Below are 18,385 nucleotides of genomic sequence, written 5' to 3'. Positions count from 1 at the left end.
GGCCTAGAGGGGTCTCCACAATAACACAGCCCCAGAGGCGGGAAATAAAAGTCAAGTCCGGAACTACTTTCAAAGGAACCAATGAAAGCATTCCTCAGAAAATTCGCTCATACGCCACCTTTAGGATAAATGAGGAATGATTTGTTCAGCATTTAAATGAAACATTATTGTTTTTTTTTGTACTTATGCTTCCCAATCGACATACTTCTTATTTCTTTATTAAATATTGGGAAGTTGTAAATTTATATAATCACTGCCGCGCTTCTCACAAAAAGCATGAAATGCATCCACAATTATCTGCTCATTGGGCTATTGATTCTTCTGTAATTTTTTCGTCATTCGACCTCATCGGAGTGTACAGCTTGTTTTGCGTTTAGTAATTATACGTCATGTTACCCATACAGCGAAAGAATAACAGCTATCTCCAATCAGTGCAATACAAAGAATTGCGAATACGCCAGTCATAGCAAGGACAGTCGCTATACTATAATAAGTATTTATTTGTATAGACTGTGGTAAGAATATGCTTAGCTAAATTTGCTATCCGTGTGCGGAAGAAAAATTCTTTACAGCCCATGGCTGTTTCCCCACATTTACTGCATAGATTAAGCATGAATTTTTTATTAAAAATTATAATAAAAAAAAGACATTAACGCAGTGGCGTAACTATGATGTGGGGAACGACCCCCTCCCCCCCCCCCCCCCAAGCCTCACAGAAATTAAAGAGTAATGAAAAACTATCGTCTAGTTTAGACACATAATAACAGCCTCTACTTAATGTAAAATTTTCAGTGCCAAAATGATGTAAAATGTATTTCTAGGCATGTCATTTTTCCAAAAATTTCCCGGACCTCCATTGCCTGGAGAGCACCCAGGCCATCCCATCCCCCTAAAGCATAATCCTTATAGTTACGCCACTGCATTCACGTACATAAATGCAACATTTTACATTATTCCTGAGTGTATTTGTTTGCGGTAATTGGCTTCAGATTGTCTTATATTATATGTCAATGTTAACGCATAAGCCAGTGCTCCCATTTGAATTGACCCCAATCCAAGGACTCGATTTAACGAGAGTCGAAGACCTGAAAGAATTACAGCTGTCTTTCCCTCTAGACGAAGTTCTAGGTTCATCGTTGGCCCTAAAATTGTAGCGAAAGTGAATTTTTCTTTGCTGATGTGTCCTGCTCCCCGTTGAACGTCTGCATATGGAGTTTCTTTTACATATTCGCTCTAGAACAGTTTATTATTTCGTCGGCTGTAATATATACTTGTGAGTGGACACAGGGGGTGAGGAATTCCCCCGGCCTGAGGCCCTGACTTCCTTCCCCCACTCCTTTGACCACGGGAGGCGTTTCAGGAGGCACGAGGGGAAGGGGTCAAGCAGAATCTCACGTGGAATTGCGGGGGCTCACGGCAAGGGAGGATCCAAGATTTTTTCTTGGGGACAAGGTATATTTGGGATTAAGAGTAACACACAACAATTACTGTACAAAGTATACTTATTATTTTAATATGCAAGTTATAAACATGGAAATATTAGTGAGTTACATATATCATAACGACAGTTTTTTTTCATGTTCCCTTTAAGCAGCATTTTTTTATTGTTACCTCACGATCGATTGCGATATCGATAAATCAGTTCGGATTATTCTCATCTTTGTATGAAATGCTCGCTGTCGCGTTAATGATTTTCTGACATTCTCGTCGTACCATCTCGGTTCGCTACCTTCTTTTTTATTTTACGAGAGATATAACTTTTAATACCTGCATTTACGTGCGAAAGAAAATCTTTTCAAGTACCCCATACACATAACTCTACTACTGATTACACGAAACAAAACGAACTTTATGATAACGGGACCGTATTAAAAATCTTGTCCATTAAGCGTCTAGGAGGGCACATTCCCCCTTACCCACCCGCTTCTGAATCTGCGTATAGGCTCGGCATGTATTACCTAATTCTGATAGATAAAATAAATTTGATTTTGAAATAAATAAATTGAAAATAACTGAAAGTATTTAAGTATTCTATTGAGCTATTTTCTCGCTGCGATTCTGGATCACATTCAGGGGGAAAATATTGGGCGCTCTTTCTGGCCAACCAGTCCCAATGCCCGACCGCGAGGCTTGGCGTCCATCGCGGCTATGTTTGAAACGCTTTTTCACGTGATGAGAGATTTCAGAATTTCCTTCGCGCGTATAGCGCCTCTCGGGTATTACCCCGGGTCATTTACTTCACGTTGGCCTGCGTTTTGTACGAATGTTTTTCCAATGACATCTGAATTCAGATGCGACCAAGATGAATGAGAACCAACCGTATGAATATATAGGTAACTAGCATTATCTGAATACGGCATGTGCCCAAATAATAGTGTTTGAAAGGTAGTGCAGCTCTTATCAGCTTGTCTTTTAATACTTACGTAATTCTTCCTATTTAAATGCCGTGCTCTCTACGTATCTCAACCGAGGCCTTCCTCTGCCCTTCTTCCCTTCCACGCATGCAGTGGCGCCGACTCCATGGAGCCAGAGGGGGCCCGAGCCCCCTCAAAAAATCGTTATGGGGGTGAGGAAAAAAATGTGTCAGGCTTGTCGATTTTCCCCGGAGTGTCCAGATATCGAGATTCGAGTTATCACGGTTCTAATGTTGATCATATGACTCTTCTAAAACCTTTGGTGTATTTAACTTTGCTTTGGGCAAGATCCCCGGTTTGGGCCCCCCAATATTGTTTTGTAAGTCAGCATCCCTGCACGTATGTACTTCAAAATTAATTTTTGTATGACCATCGTAGGTACCTCATAATCTGGCAGATTAAGTTGTTCCGTCTAATTCCCAAGGGTTTCAAAATACTTCTCTCCTATGCTTCTTCCGTATACACGATCCATTATTCTGAATACTCAGGAGCACATACGAATCTGTACTCAAGCATGATCTGTGCAGGGGTGGCCATCTCCCCCGATGCTGATGGCGAATTCACCCAGAAGCAACATCGATATTATACAGTACGCATTCAAAAATATTTTATTCCCCCATTTTTTTCCATGGCGGCGCTGGAGAAATGGATGTGTTGTGGATTGTAAAAGGATAAGAGGACGAAGAGGAACGACGAAGAGCTGAATACTGAGAGGAATCTTATCAGTGATAGGGAGGAGACATAAGGGTTGGATGGAGCGAGAAGTGAGCGGGGTTCAAAGCAGTGTTAGAGGGTAGAGTGTCAGGTGAGCGAGGGAGAAGAAGGGAGAGAATAGGACTTAATGATAAGGTGAAAGGTGCTGAAAGGGGGTATTGCGAATCGAAGAGGGAACTCCAAGGAGGGAGGCGATCCGAAAATGTAAACCTATGAGTAATGCTTTCATAATCATGCTACCATGGTACCATGCTACCATGCTACATGCTACCATGCTACCAGTGCACTTGCGCATCTAATTGTAAGTACAACCTGGAGACCTGTCTTCGAATACGTTTGTCATCCTAACGGAGAGGCGACGGCTGCCTACGGCACGGACAGGCGTGGGTTGTCATTCAGGCGGGGAGAAGAGGAGCTCTCGACGATTATGTGGTAGGGATTCGAGGCAGGCCCGGCTTAGAAACCTGTAAGGGCGGCGGATCAGTTAAAGGAAATTCGGGCCAGTGTGGGCTTGGGAGGATTTGCAGAACCCAACGTTCAGTTTTCTCGAGGAGGATTTTCTTAAAGTTTGTTGAATCATTGGCGCAAATAGGGTGTCTAGTCTATTATTTAAGCGTCGGGGGTGTGGGGGCGGGTGAAGACGTGCCCCTCCCCTAAATCCGCCTGCGCCCGACAGTATCCGAATACTTTGAAGGCCTGATAGGCCTCAATTGTATCTACTTAATCGCGATGAAATAAAAAGAAACTAGGAGTAAATTGCTGAAAAATCCCCGTATGTTGAACCGTTGAAATAGACACATGAGTGCAGTTGCGAAATTAGGACTTGCACTGGGTGGATCAAATTGTATAGCACACCACTTTGGATAATAGGGTGGTTTCCTATTATTTTTTTATTGCCTAAATCGAAATATTATTACTCCTGGAGTAAGTACTTCACGCTTTTAGATTTTTAAATGATGATATCTATTTTTCGCGATTAAATGAAAAGTGAAAATTTTCAAGCGCGCGACAACGAGATGGCTAAGTATGAATGCTGGGAAAACCCCGTGTGACGTCGTTCTGGGTCCCGCTGCCGCAAGTGAGGTGACCTTGAGGCGAGGCTTTGAGCGCTGATACGACGCAGGTTGCTAGCAGGTAGCAGAGTACCCTGCTAGCAGGTAGCGCTTGGCTTAAATAAGAATTATTAATACCTTATCAAACGAAGGAAACTTCCCGAACTTAGGTATTTTTAATGTGTGATTATTATTATGAGATATTTTCCTGAGCTCTGTGCCTCATGCTTGCATTGGTAATCTCAGACGATGTAAAACTCCTATCTACTCGTATAGAAACTAGGTCCCTGTGACGTCACGTGGATTGGCTTCGCATGGGCGCCAATCTGGCCTTTTTCAAATGAGGATAAAATTGACCATTGCCATTCGTCTAAACCGGTATTTCTAAAACCAAACAATTCGTATATTATGAATACACTAATGGTGGGTAACGAATCGCAATTAATACCTTTCGTTTTCTTTGATGAAGGAAACTACCCTATTGTGCGCCTAAGTTTCCTTTATAATATAGATGCACATTTTAGAAATTCATGTATATTCATGTGCTGATCACATTGTGTCAAGCGCTCTTAAGCAATTGTTTCGAGTTGTGATATATTTTAATTCGTCAGCTCAACAAACAACGCATAAAAATTAAAATGCAATATCTTACAAAGCAACAAATCGGACCTCAAGAGTATTCCCTCCAAATAGACTTCGCTAAAAATGTACCCCTTCTCCTACGAAACGCCCCCGATTTTTTTATTTTGGCGACGCGACTCTTGTGAAGCCCCGGATCCTCCGAGAGACCCTGATTGTGGTAGCGGCGATCATGGTCCGTGTGCCAGCGAGGCACAAGGTCCGCGTCTTAAAATAAAGCCAATGCATTTGCATTCAGTCTTCCCGATAGCGCTCGCAAGTTCTTCATTTTTTCTGTGCAATTCTTCGTATCTGATCTGTTCGCTGCATCTTTTATTTCGTCGGTTTCAGGCCTGTGGTCGGCAAATTTTCGGCGGACTCATGCCAGAAAAAAATAATTTTCTGCAATCCTCTCCTCCCCTGCTAAAAGGAAGTGCCTAATTTCGCTAAGTTGCAATTCACAATCAAGATCAAGAATATTTCTGTGGTCTCTTCAGTCAGGATATAAATATAAACAAAAGAGCTCTCGCGGCGACCGCGACGTAACCAAACCAATCAGAGACTAACATCTTGAACGCCAACTCTCGTAGTATTTCGGGCAGTGACACATTAAAGGGGGAGGGGCGACCGTGATTTCTGGAAAAATTGAAAAAATGATAACTTTTAAGGTGCTTAAATCCAATGTAAGTCTTTAGTTCACCAGTTTAACGTACAAAGTTAAAAATAATAGATGAATATTTAAAAGCCGCTTGTCTACGCACACCCAGTGAGAAATGGGTGGTGGAATCCACGTGGAGGATTAACGTGGATACCACGTGTTTTTGGTCGTGGAATCAACGTGGAACCCACGTGGAAATTTGGTGGAAAAATTAAAACAGCAGTTGGTGCTGTCCTAAAACCATTAAAACCTCAACCACTCTATATCTAAACATTCTATATATGTGTCTACGATTTTTCATGTGCTCTCATGGCTGCCTTTCCACGAATTATATAAAAATAGAATGTGCGATACATTTTCACATAACTAGCGTGGTTTCAGGATGATAAATGACGCAATGTCACCAGAGAGTTAAGTTCCACAAATTAGAAATTCTGTTTAACATTTTATGATAATCACCACAAATCCACTTGAAATCAACGTGGATTCCACGTGGGTCCAACCACTCAATATCCACCACCACCAAATATCCACCACTCAACGTGGATTCCACCACCCATTTCTCACTGGGCATGTATGCATATACGAGACGCATCATCGCTAAAAGGCATTGCATACCTCCAAGGCGCTCTCCTAAGCGACCCCCATTAAAAACGACTGTCAGCTGCCCCTGAATTCAGGAAATGCAAAATTTATGTATGGTATTACTTATTGATGTTTTTTCCTAATGCTACTATCCCTTCTTCGTAAGGTGCTAAATTTAATGAAAATAAAATTAATAACTGGGACTGACATTAACCATCTTGATCATGCATGTGCATAAACAGACATCGCCCTTCACATGCTTTATCATCTACGTAGTTGGTACAAACTTAAACATGGACCTCTGAAGTCAAGCCGTTAATATACGTTCACCTCAAAAACCCTTTTACAGCATGCTTTATTTTAAATTGCACATATGCAGTGTGACTCAAGAGGCATGTGAATGCCATGCAGTGTTTTGAAGCAAACCCCTAATGACATTTCATGAAAATTTTTTGAGAAAATTATTTTATTTTAAAAATAAATCCAACATAATCAAGCGCGGACCAAAGTATACACTTGAAATACACATTTAGCAAAAAAATCTCACGTGAGATTTTAGAGGCAAAGCAGAGGGGAGTGGAGGGGGGGGAAGGGAAGGTTGATGACCCCAAGGACACGTCAACAAGGGGGGTTAAGAAATCGAAAATGGCTTCATCATGTAATTAACCCATTCGCAACTGCCTTTTGGATTGTGATCCGAAAATTTTGAAACTTATATTTTTAGAACCAGCTACACTTTTGCAATATTTTGTGTTGTGTCTGACCCCCAGTGGCGCCGACTACATGGGGCCTGAGCCCCCTCAAAAACTCGTTATGGGTGTGACGAAAAAATGTGCCAGGCTTGTCGATTTTCCCCGGAGTGTCCAGATATCAGGATTCGAGTTATCAGGGTTCTAATGCTGATCATACGACTCTTCTAAAATGCTTAAACAACTAAAAACTCCCTAATTATAAAATTTCCTCGGGCAAGATCCCCGGTTTGGGCCCCCCCCCAATATTTTTTGTAAGTCGGCACCCTTGCTGACCCCTGATGGTTCTAGAGATTCAGATCATCCTCTTAAGTGGGATATTGGGAACATCAGCACCAGTAATGTGGTTTTATGATTTCCAAAGTCTTAAGTGTATTAATACTGTATTGCAGCCAAGGCAGATAGAAGTAAATTTTGACCCTTCCTTCTTTTCAGTGAAAAATGTGATCTTACTGTGAAGGAAGAGGGATACATTTTTTTCACTATTTTATCTGTAGTAAAACCAACTTTCAATGAGCAAGGTAATGCTGATTTTTTTATTATTCTCTTTCATCCTATGTCATAAATTTTTCTCAAATTTCAATTTTTTCTCAGCAAATATCAGAATAGGCATATAGGAGGAGGCTGAATAATTTTTATTCTTTGAGTAATTATCACCGCCTTTGAAACTGTTGTTCATCCTACAAATTATCATAGCTTATAAATGATATTGTTCACTAAATTAGAACGTAAACTTGCGTAAAATCTTCAAAAAACAAACGCATGTCATGAGCTCGCACTTCCAATCATTTGCTTACTTTGAACGTTAACCGGAAACAGGTGGCGTTGAAAATATTGTACTCTACACGGGACGATGTTCACATGGAGTATGACGGCTTTCGAAATCACTTCTGAAGGGTCTAAAAAATTCCACCCACTCTACTGACATGTTTCTATTTTGAAAAATTTTTCGGAGACTTTTATCAATGCCCGACACAAGAGAAAAAAATGTGAATGTTGATATGAATGATAATGTAGTAAAACAGCCGGGATCTCCCAATTACAAGTGTTGTAAGTAGCTTTAGGTACGCCAATTAGGTCTCAGCATGATACAGACCGCATCAATGTACTGTCCTCAATGTGAGACAAAAATAATAATACGTCCAGTCTAACTCCCAGCTCTATTTATCTCCGTTTCAAACAACTTCCCCTGCACGGGACTATGAAGCGAATGGGTTAACAAATGAATCAGTTGATTAAGATGCATCAAGTCATTGTGAAATTCAAAGGAGAGGGTGCATCACGGATTTAGGAAGCCACTGCATTTATAGAGCACACAAACCTCCGAGGTTCTACATATGTGTGAAGAAGAATGCCACAAACTGGCTGCAGAGTAAATGAAAGAAATGAGGGTAATATGCGTGAGAAATTATACATAGCTTATGAGGAATTTGAACACTAATATGGGGATTGGAAAAAAAATGTTATAACATCAAAATGAACTGCTAATTCTAAGACCTATAACTCTTCTTCCTCGTCAACCCTCAGCCTAGAGTAAAGTGAATGATTGAGTCAGAATGTAGAAGATACACAGGTTTTGTCCTATCACATAGATGGTGCGGGATGGTAGGATCTCCGAATGGGTGTAGTCAAAATTTAGTATGGGAAAAAAAAGTCCATTTCACCTGGCTGGACGTGGCACTCGCAGTACCTTCTGTAGTTTTTGTAGATTTATGCGATTCTTACCATGTCATGTAGACACCTCAGCCAAACTTGTCTTGGCTCATGGAAAGGTATGGAAAAACAGCATTGGCAGAAGCCAGCTCTTAAGGAAAGGCACCAATAAGAGGACCACGCTTAAACGTCATACGTATGAAGTACCCTACTCAAAGCAGTCCAAGAGGGATAAAATAGTCTCTGCAAAGATCGTTCACACCTCAGGGATTTGAACCCAGACTCAGTGAGTGGGAAGCCAGCACACTACCAGACTTATTATCTCAGTCACTCTTAAGACAATTCGACAAGGTAATCAACAAGTGTGACTGACTGTGACTAAATTCAGAAAACTGCCATCCTCACCCCAAATGAAATCCACAAAGCCATTTCATGATACATGCAATGGTTCACCAAATATTGCAATGTTGCCAATCAATAATTTTTACTCAGATTTAAAACTAATTACGCTGGGAGCCACTAGAGACTCTGAGACTATGCAATAATAGGCTTAATATTGCCAGAGCAATTATGAAGAGATTCTTTCAGAAAATTGGAAACCATCATATTAGAACATCACTCTTAAATTGATGCTTTGAGGTGTAATGTTGTGAAAGCGATTCATTATGAAAAACAAAAAAAGGAGAAACTTTGTGCTCTCACATGAAATATTAATTTACACAATTACACGACCATGGTTTCAATGTAAGACGTCATCATCAGGTGAAGTCTGCAGACGCCCATCACTTGAAGCGTGGTATAAATTGATGTGATAAGACCTCTGTAGAGTGCAACTGATGATGACGTCTTACGTTGAAACCATGGCAGTGTAAATGAGTGAATAAATATTTCATATGAAAGCACAAAGTTTCTTTTTTTTTTTCATTTTTCATAGCATCACTATATTTCATTGGTGGAACAGAAATGATCAATTAACCCTTTTAGTGCGGCGCACCGATATATCGGCTTTCACGTTATTGTTGTTAAATTTGAGGACATTGAAATAAAAAACTTATATACCAATAAACGTATAAAAATGTTGTGATTATTGTCCAATATAATCTCATTAATTAAAAAAAACCACTTAAAGAAATCTAAAAAATTAACTATGTAATGTTTATTTTTCCTAGTTGCTACATTTTATTAAAATAGCCTCCGCATTTTCCGACTGCACCCCGGGAAGAAGGATAGCACTAGAAGGGTTAAGAGAGATATATTTCTGAATGGTTAGGTAGAGGAATTCATTTTCCCCCTGAACAGTAAAGGACTCAAAAAAATTGCTAAGTGGAACTTTTTACATAAAACTTCCTTTTTTTTTGCTAACCACAGGTATCCTAACATTCCCACCACACACCTATTGAGGCACCTTGCAGGGTAGTACATATGTATGTAGACAGTGGCGGATCCAGGGTAGGGACAAGGGGGGGGCGTGGAGTTACAAATTCCAGCAGTGATGAGGGTCGGAAAAAATTACCATTCTATCTAGTGTAAATTGGATATAAGGGGGGGCTATAGCCCCTTTGGCCCCCCCAATAGATCCGCCACTGTATGTATATGTATTAACCATTATTTACTTTTCATTTTTGACAATTTGATTCTGTGAATACCAGATAAGACATTAGTAACTTAACAAGACATTCAGCTATAAATATGTGAGATTTGATTTTTCTCCTTAAAAACTATCCTGGCAATTGTACTTCACCAGTGATTATGACAGGTATTTGCAGTTAAACATTTAATTCACTTATAACATGAAAACAAGCCATAACAAACATCCCAAAATAAGTTAAAGACAATTCATCACAAATTAAGACAAAAAATAAGTACACAAATTGTGATAAATTAAACAAAAATACATACTTACTCATCTATTAACATTTATCACTCTGGAGAGAAAAAGGAATATTGTCTGGGTGGACCCTAGTATTTGAGTTAAACTCACAGAGATACATTGAAAATATTTACTCATTTATAAAATGCTGAGATTATTGCCTCCTCTCCTGATGCAATTCACGAGAGGAAAATTTACTGGAACTACTTATGAAAAATCATCTAAATGTTGGGAAAATATATAACAATGCATAACATGATATACAAAAATAGATTAGAGCTGAACGTAAGCATTTGCCATTTGCAATGAGCTTGAAGCTACATACTTTAATTTACAATAATTTTACACTTGATTGCTAAAGTCTGATACAGATGAGCATCACGAAGCACTATGGACCATATCACAACCATCTATATGCACTAAGCTTGCATGATTCTCATTTTTATGGCTTAGCTACTGTCCACCCAATAGTTGTTCACATCAATGCCAAAAAAATAACCAAAGGGCACATTGACCCAATAGATCACATTGCCAATAACCTCATACTGATAGATTATAGCATTTGAATTCAAAGTACACAACTGATAAATTGTGGACAAAAGCAGTGACTCCTTATGATACAAGTGAATAAATATAATATCACTGATTAATGACTATTATGTGGAATTAAGAGAAATACAGAATACATGTAGGTGCCTTTACCTTGCCATTAATAAGAATAATGAGACAACTGTCACACAAATAAATACTTTTAAAGTGAGAATAATGGAATGGATATGAATTGCATTATCTCTTCTTCACATACATACAAGCAACCAAGAGAAGTAAATGCATAGTTCACGTATACAGATGACTGAAAAGGTGCCCCTTCTTAAGCTTACATCTGGTTCAGCAAATAAATCCATTGTAATGAGAGTCTTGAGTTCATCAGATGGAATAAATATTTCAAGGTATGCTTTCGAGGCACTTGCAGATTCGAATCCAAGTTTGAAGCCCCTTAAACAAAAGAGAATGGCTGATAAAATACCAAAGAGTTTTGGAAACAAAACAACAAAACAATAGTAGCATGCTAATAAGCAGCAAAAGTTTAAAAATTACCGAGAATATTAATGTAAATTAGCAAGACAGAAATTTTGGGTTACTATTCACTCATTCCTGTGAAATTTGGCAGTCAATTTCATAGCAAATGAAAACAAAGTTCTTAAAGTGTATTACATATCAAAGAGAAAAGACAAAAATACAAAAATCATAAACATCCTGTTAAAACGAATAGGGTGATGATTAGAGATGGACGGCTCCAGAATTTTTTTTGGATCCAGATCCGGATACTTTATCTCACATGTCGGATCTTCGGATATTTTCAGATTCAAATTCATTTTTAATTGCCTGCCATAAAGCAAAGTAATTATTCAAGTTTCTTCTAGTTAAATATGATCAAAGGAGTGCTATTTAGATTGTCATACACATTTTAATATTTTTAATGATTAAAAATCATTTTTATAAACTTTCAAGTTACTTTTTTTAAACAAAATTTACACACTCAGTATCTAAACTATTACCCATGCATTTGGCGGTGAAAATAGGTTTCAATCTGCACATAAACCAATCCACTGTATTCTAATTTTCCACACAAACATTTCCCCTGAAATTCATTACTTTATCATCGCATTGTGTAATCCGTGTTTCACCTGCAAATCTTTCAGCTGTGGCGAGGCAGATTTATCATTTCATCACGACAGTTACATGCCACAGTGCACGAACATGGCATACATTGAGTTCTCCTTATCTCAATAAAAATGTTTCTACACATTTAACGACATTATCTGGAACACAATCAGCAATGTTAAGAATAGCATTGATGTTGTGTGTGAAGAGCTGCGGAAGCAAAAAGAAACGACTGCTCAGTGAGAGGAAGAGGTGGGCAGCAGATGTGCTAAAGGAGAGGTAGAGGGGAAGGAGTGTGCACCCTCTGTCTTCCAAGTAATGAGGCTACTGATGAGGGAATCAAGGACAAACATTTCAGATCTGGCTAGTTTGTGACGTCATTGCCAACAAAGTGAAGCTGGTCGAGCTATGTGATACATGCAGTTGGCGTATCCAGTCTGTCTCGTCTTATTTGAGGGTGCTAATGCTACGCTGTTCTTTGAAAATTGTGCTGTTTGAACAATACTGAATATGGGGATAGTCTCGTTGTAACTAAAAAACTTTGGGTCAATCAATTAGAGCTTAAAAAATGTGAATACTCTTAGAAATGCATCGTGTTTGGTCTTATTCTTTAGCCAATCTTGTGCATTTCATACCATTGCTAAAAGCTATCGTGATATCTTTGGGCCAAGCAAATCACTCACCTATTATTTGCCCAACAGAAAAGGAGAATTCAAGAAGGTAGGACAAAAAAGGTCTTTGGGTGAGAAGTGGTAGGTATGAAACACATTTCCAATGTTCTCGTGTAACTTGATATTTTCCTTCAAAGATAATGATTTATGGTTTGCATGGTCTCAGAAAGGAAAAAAAAACATCAGAGGCTGATGAAGGGAAGAGAGGGTTTTTTGATATCTGCAATGTAGTTACTTTTGACACGTTTATTATCCTACGGAGCTGAGACTCCTCTGATGGTTGTTTTATCTCTTAAGAGGACTCACTCTATGTGCCTAGCATACTTTGCCTTAAAGTTTTCCATGGCTGAAATTCTGTTGCCTAACCCATACGAGAGGTTTAAAAAAAATGATTCATGAGTAGGACAAGCAACACAGAGCAACGGTGGGTACGAAGAGAGGATAGGAACTCTTTCCACTTCTTCTTCTTACGGGATGCTGCATTTGCTAAAGCATTACAGTAGACTCTCGTTAATATGAAAAAAGTTGTTATGAAGTTCTCGTTATTATGAAGCAATTTGTTGGTCCCGACAGAAAGGCCTATCCAATCTTTAGTAAAAGAAACGTTATTACAAAATTCCGAAGCTCAGCCCAGGTGGTTACAAAATTAACTTTATTACGAAGTTCCATGAAGAAGCAACAGCATTTAGGTGGATATACACTATGCTACGTTATCATCATTGATCTATGTTTAAGATCTATGCTTAACAGATTTCTGTGTTTGTAAATTCTCTTCTTGTACTGTGCCCAAGACCATCAATTTGGGTTCTTTCTTCAGTAGGAGATACTTCAATATGCACGGAACATCATATAATAAGCTTCATTCCTGTGGAGTCATGGTGACCCAATCATTAACGCTCGTAAATTGCACGTACAGTTAGTCCTCTTCCCATGCACATTGGATTTACAAACTGTCAAAGATATGAATATTTGAAAAATTCAAGCATGCCCAAAATTTCAAATTTGGTGCCTTTGGAGTTTGGTGATGTGACACGACATGGTGTAGAGGAACTCGCACTTCAGGCATAATCTGAACAAAGTTTCATTTAATTCCGTGTGAAGTCAGGAGCTGTTCAAGCTGCAAGCTGGATCCATTCGTCAAAATCGTGATTTAACGCACGATTGTGATGCAGTGTTGCATTCTGCAGGATAACCACTCTCCTTGATGCCTTATATGTATAGGTTTATCGACTAACAAGCAAGATCCCAGAAAGCATCTTCTCCGTATATTGAGGACTTGCGCATAATTAATCGCGTTTATTATAAACTTGACTCTGAAGATTATAAGGGCGGGAGATTGAAGACAAAAAAACTTTGAAAAAGTATGTTTTTTTTCTTGCGATGATTCCTAAAAGAAAAAACTTCGTTATGACGAACCTCCAGCTTTTTGGTCCCGTGAACTTTGTAATAATGAGAGTACTGTAATTAAAAATTTTGGATCCGATGTCTTCAGTGACTTTGGATCTGGTAAGGGCAATATCCGCAGATATTTGGATCCGAGGTATCCGATCTGACCATCCCTAGTAATGATATGTATGTGTAAATGATTATTGGCTGGCATTCCAACAATTTCCTTCATGCTAAGTAGAGAAGCTTCATAATTTCACTAAGAATTTAGAGCCAACACCTCAGTTGGTGGTTAAACACCCATTTGTATAACCAGTGAACCTTCAATATTATATGTGTCATTTCTAACACAAAACCCAGTCTTTGATTATATCTTGTTCATAACTCATGGACAACTTATGCTTCAAAATAATAGAATTATAATATTAATTATATTTAAAATATGTTTGATAGAAATGACTGTATCCATTAGTTTCACCCCAGACAGTATCTACTAGCAGGTACAGTGGTTTCCAAAAGTTTCTTGACAAATTGAGCGGCGCGCCACTTCTGCTTCTCGGAGAAATTGAGCTTCACTTAATGCTATTATTGTCCTTGGTTACGCCCCACAAATATTTCGTTTGTTCGTAAATATATGTTCTTCTCAAAGGTAAGAGCGTAGAATATACCGTGTTATTGCATATTTATCTTTCTTCCATTGATTTATTTAGTTGACAATGATTTTTTCGTGAGCTCTAATGACTTTCTGTTTCCCTGAGTTCCTGTCGGTTTGTATTTTGCGGATTTTAAGCATTGCACTGCATGGAACTACAGTAGAACCTCACTTATGAAACTTTCAGCGGAAAACCAAAAAAAGTTTCATAAGTGAGGAAGTTTCATATGTGAGGTTTTTCGGTATTCAGCATGAAATCCTTTCCTTTAGGGGCCGGTTTGTTTCCAGGATGCAATTACTCATTTGGAGGCAAGAAATTGAAGCCTAATAATCTTATTTTCACACAAGCAACACCACAGATGATGTGTTACTTTAAGAGAAATATAATTTTACATTCCTGAACAACATTATCCGCGGTTGAACATCTAGCATTTCTGGTACTGATCTGCAAGGCTATCATACTGGAGAGATTTCGGAATGATGACACTAAATGTTCACAGAGAAGCCAATTTTTGAAAAAAGTTGACTCATAAAAAGCAGTTTCAGGAAATTCATTTTACCACCTATAGGCAAACCCAAGATTGTAGATTAAAGAAATGAAATACCTAAGGAAAGTCATTCAAATTAACCCCATAACTAGAGCAAAATTTCACTAATGCATCACGAAGGCTTCACACCCTATGGACCAGGGTTCATGTCATGGCCGAGGCAGAAAGTTTTCAGAGATGGCTGTATCCCTGCTTGAAAGTAGTGTGGACAGAACTTCCAGTGCAACACTCTGTCCGGCAGATGGAACGTTAAGCCCTGGTTAAGCCTGTTGTTACAACCTGGCTAATTCCAACACAGGGTTTCTTTACTTCCTCCCTTACTTCATGGCGAAAATGACCCCAGCTGTCGGTTTCCTCCCTCTAAATACCATGCCATAGATAATATGGAGCACCTGGCAGTGGCGTAATTATGGTGGGTCGATGAGGGGATAGATTCCCCTCCAAAGCCGCAGAGAATTGAAAAAAAAATTCAAAACAAAAGTCTAGCTTTGATAAACAACAACTGCATCTACTCAAAGTTAAATTTTAGGGGCCAAAATGATGCAAAACATATTTACAGGCATGCTCTTTTTTTAAATTTTCCGGGAATCCCCGATGCCTCGGGGGGGGGGGGGGGGGGGGGGGAGGAGGGGGGGCGCCCCTCAGGTACTACCATCACCCCCATAGCATATTCCTAGTTGCGCCACTGGTATCCGGGATATTCTGTGACTAATTGTAAGACTTTTCCGGTGCTTTGATCACTTTTTTTTAGTGAGCATTTGAAATAACCGCGCAACTGCCGTCAGTGATAATTGAACAAAAATATATTAAGAGCTCGAAAAAATCTCCCCTCTCAAAAATGTTTACGCACTAAAAAAGAATTTTCCCGTGAAATTTTAGCAATAGTAGATTGAATCTACCGGGTATAGCTTCTCTGTCGGCATTCTTACGCAAATTCAGCGCCGGGAACTTCGACTCACAAGCCGTGTGACTCATCTTTACGTAATATTTTGCTTCCCCATATCTGATCACAGCACCGGACACTTTATGTACTTCGGTATAATGGTTATAAGTCATTCCAGAGTCAAAAGGAACTGCCTTATCTTTCACGTTTTTGAATTTGACTTTAATGATTATGTTGTGAGCACAAGGTGCGGTGTGTATGAGTGCCGTTTGCCGGAAGGAGGAAGAGAGAGAGAGCATTGCCTGTTTTCACAACTTAACCTCGTTTCCCAATTTGTAGCGGGAGCTATTTCTATTTTGCTTTTCCCCGCAGTCCCGTGGGATTCCGTTGCCTTGTGTCATGATGTGCCCTTTCATATTTGTTCAACTTTCGGTTCTAATCTTGGAGGTGTGGACGCCTAGCGGAGGCCCTCCCCTTCCAGCTTGGGCCGATATAGAATAAAAGGGAAGTGCACAGAAGGACAGGGGGAGTTCATCATCATCAAGGTTCGGTGTTAGTTATTGCGGGTTAGTTCCGCCATCCTGAAGAGAAACCCACGGTAAGCCGTAACCAATAAGAAGCCCCCCTTTAAGACAGTCGATTCTCTCTCTGCTTCGAGAAGATTTGCACTCCCCGCCTTATTTCACTACTTGGGTGTACAAACTGCCGTTGTGAAATAAAACTTATTTTAAAACTTGATTGAGATACTCTTAATCTTTGGTCAGCTGACAACCTGGCAAGATCCCTTAAATGTGTATGCAGCGTCATGAAGTGATCCGTCAATTCATGTCGCGTGCGCACGACAATTACGTTACTACTGACGACGCGAGTTATTCTCCGAGGACATTCGTACTAACTCTCGTTCAGTAAAAAAATAAACGCTTGCCAGCAGGCAGACTCAAGCTAATAGCTACTCAAGGTCCAACTTTGTTTCATTTAAACCCACTGAGATACAAGTTAGGTCAGTTTTGATCGGCGCGCCGCGTAAGCAACTTTCCCCCGGCTCAATTCGTCCCGCGGATGCGGGATTAGCCCGCGGAATGAGACCATGCATGCTGTTTTTACCATCGTGTTGAATCACCATCGACTTACGTCTACACTGCAAATACGATAATCTCTTTTGGATGACCTTGGAAGCCAAATTTTTGGTACGGGAGGATTCTTAACGGCGCATTTAGGTGTTATTTCGCTGGGGCGACGGAAAACATAACCTTGGAAAATTCTAGGCAATCTTCCGTTAGAGAAAGATATTCCGTATTAACGATCATCTACTGCAGTTAAAATTAATATCTAATAAACAGCATCGCTCATTATTAAAACTTAGTATTCTTCATTGACATATTTATGTGATGAGCACATACATACTACCCCTGCTCCTGTGACTAAAATCGGCGCGCGTACCGCAATCTTCTCGTAGAGCAGTTATCTGAAAAGTCGTATAAGTGAGGTATTTTATCTCATAGGACTGGAAAAATACGTTTCGTAACCGAGTTCGTCGTATAAGTGAAAAGTTTCATAACTGAGGTTGGAAATACATGGTTTCATATGGGGTTATTCACCGGACCAAAAAAAATCGGCGTATAAGTGAGGTCATCGCATAACTGAGGGTCGTATAACCGAGGTTCTACTGTATTCGTGTTTAATAATTACGATTATTGTTTCAGTTTAACCTCATGCGTATGGGTGCCATTTGTAAATTTAAGTTTATGAATACTTCTGTGCATGAAATAGTGCTTTGTGGTGTTTTCTAAAGTAGATATTTGAGGTTAGTGTGCACTACTTCGCTCGATTTCTAATTGCATTTTCGTGAGGTTGATGACATTTTCTGTATTGTGAAGTGATCGTGCCAAACTTTTTTGTCGGAACGGATATTTACTATGTTTACTGTGATGTGTTACTATCCAAAATACATCGAGAGAAATACTTAGGTGCATATTCAATATTTCAGTATTGGTATTACGGTTGCCGTCGCCTCAGGCAGGCATTTGTTTCTCTTGAATGAGCATACGAAGGCATACAATCGTGTGGCGAATGATATTATATGAGTTTTGATTCAGATTCCCAAGTAATGGTGTAATTATTCTAAGCTTTTTGTGTGCGCTACGGTGATCTAAGAATGATATAAGCTAGCGATAGCCTCTAAATTGCTAATTAAATGACGCTTAAGTGTGGAGGCTGCTGAATTATTAGCGTTCCGGTACATATTCGTGTTTCTCTATTATGCCCAA

The 18,385-nt window shown here is 39.4% G+C and overlaps 1 protein-coding gene across 1 annotated transcript in view; it reads right to left on the bottom strand.

Moving 5' to 3' along the window:
- Positions 1-10,202: 10,202 nt before the first annotated feature.
- The window catches only part of LOC124172788 (sorting nexin-4-like), a 39,263-nt gene continuing 31,080 nt past the window's right edge, over positions 10,203-18,385 (bottom strand). The window contains exon 10 of the mRNA XM_046552278.1: positions 10,203-11,309. Coding sequence (XP_046408234.1) covers positions 11,259-11,309 — 51 coding nt within the window. The 3' untranslated portion in view covers positions 10,203-11,258. The remainder of the gene's footprint in view (positions 11,310-18,385) is intronic.

Source organism: Ischnura elegans, chromosome 1 (assembly GCF_921293095.1).
Source record: "Ischnura elegans chromosome 1, ioIscEleg1.1, whole genome shotgun sequence".
NCBI classification, from domain to species: domain Eukaryota; kingdom Metazoa; phylum Arthropoda; class Insecta; order Odonata; family Coenagrionidae; genus Ischnura; species Ischnura elegans.
The sequence above is the reverse complement of the archived record's forward strand: the minus strand, read 5'-3'. Positions and strand labels throughout refer to the sequence as shown.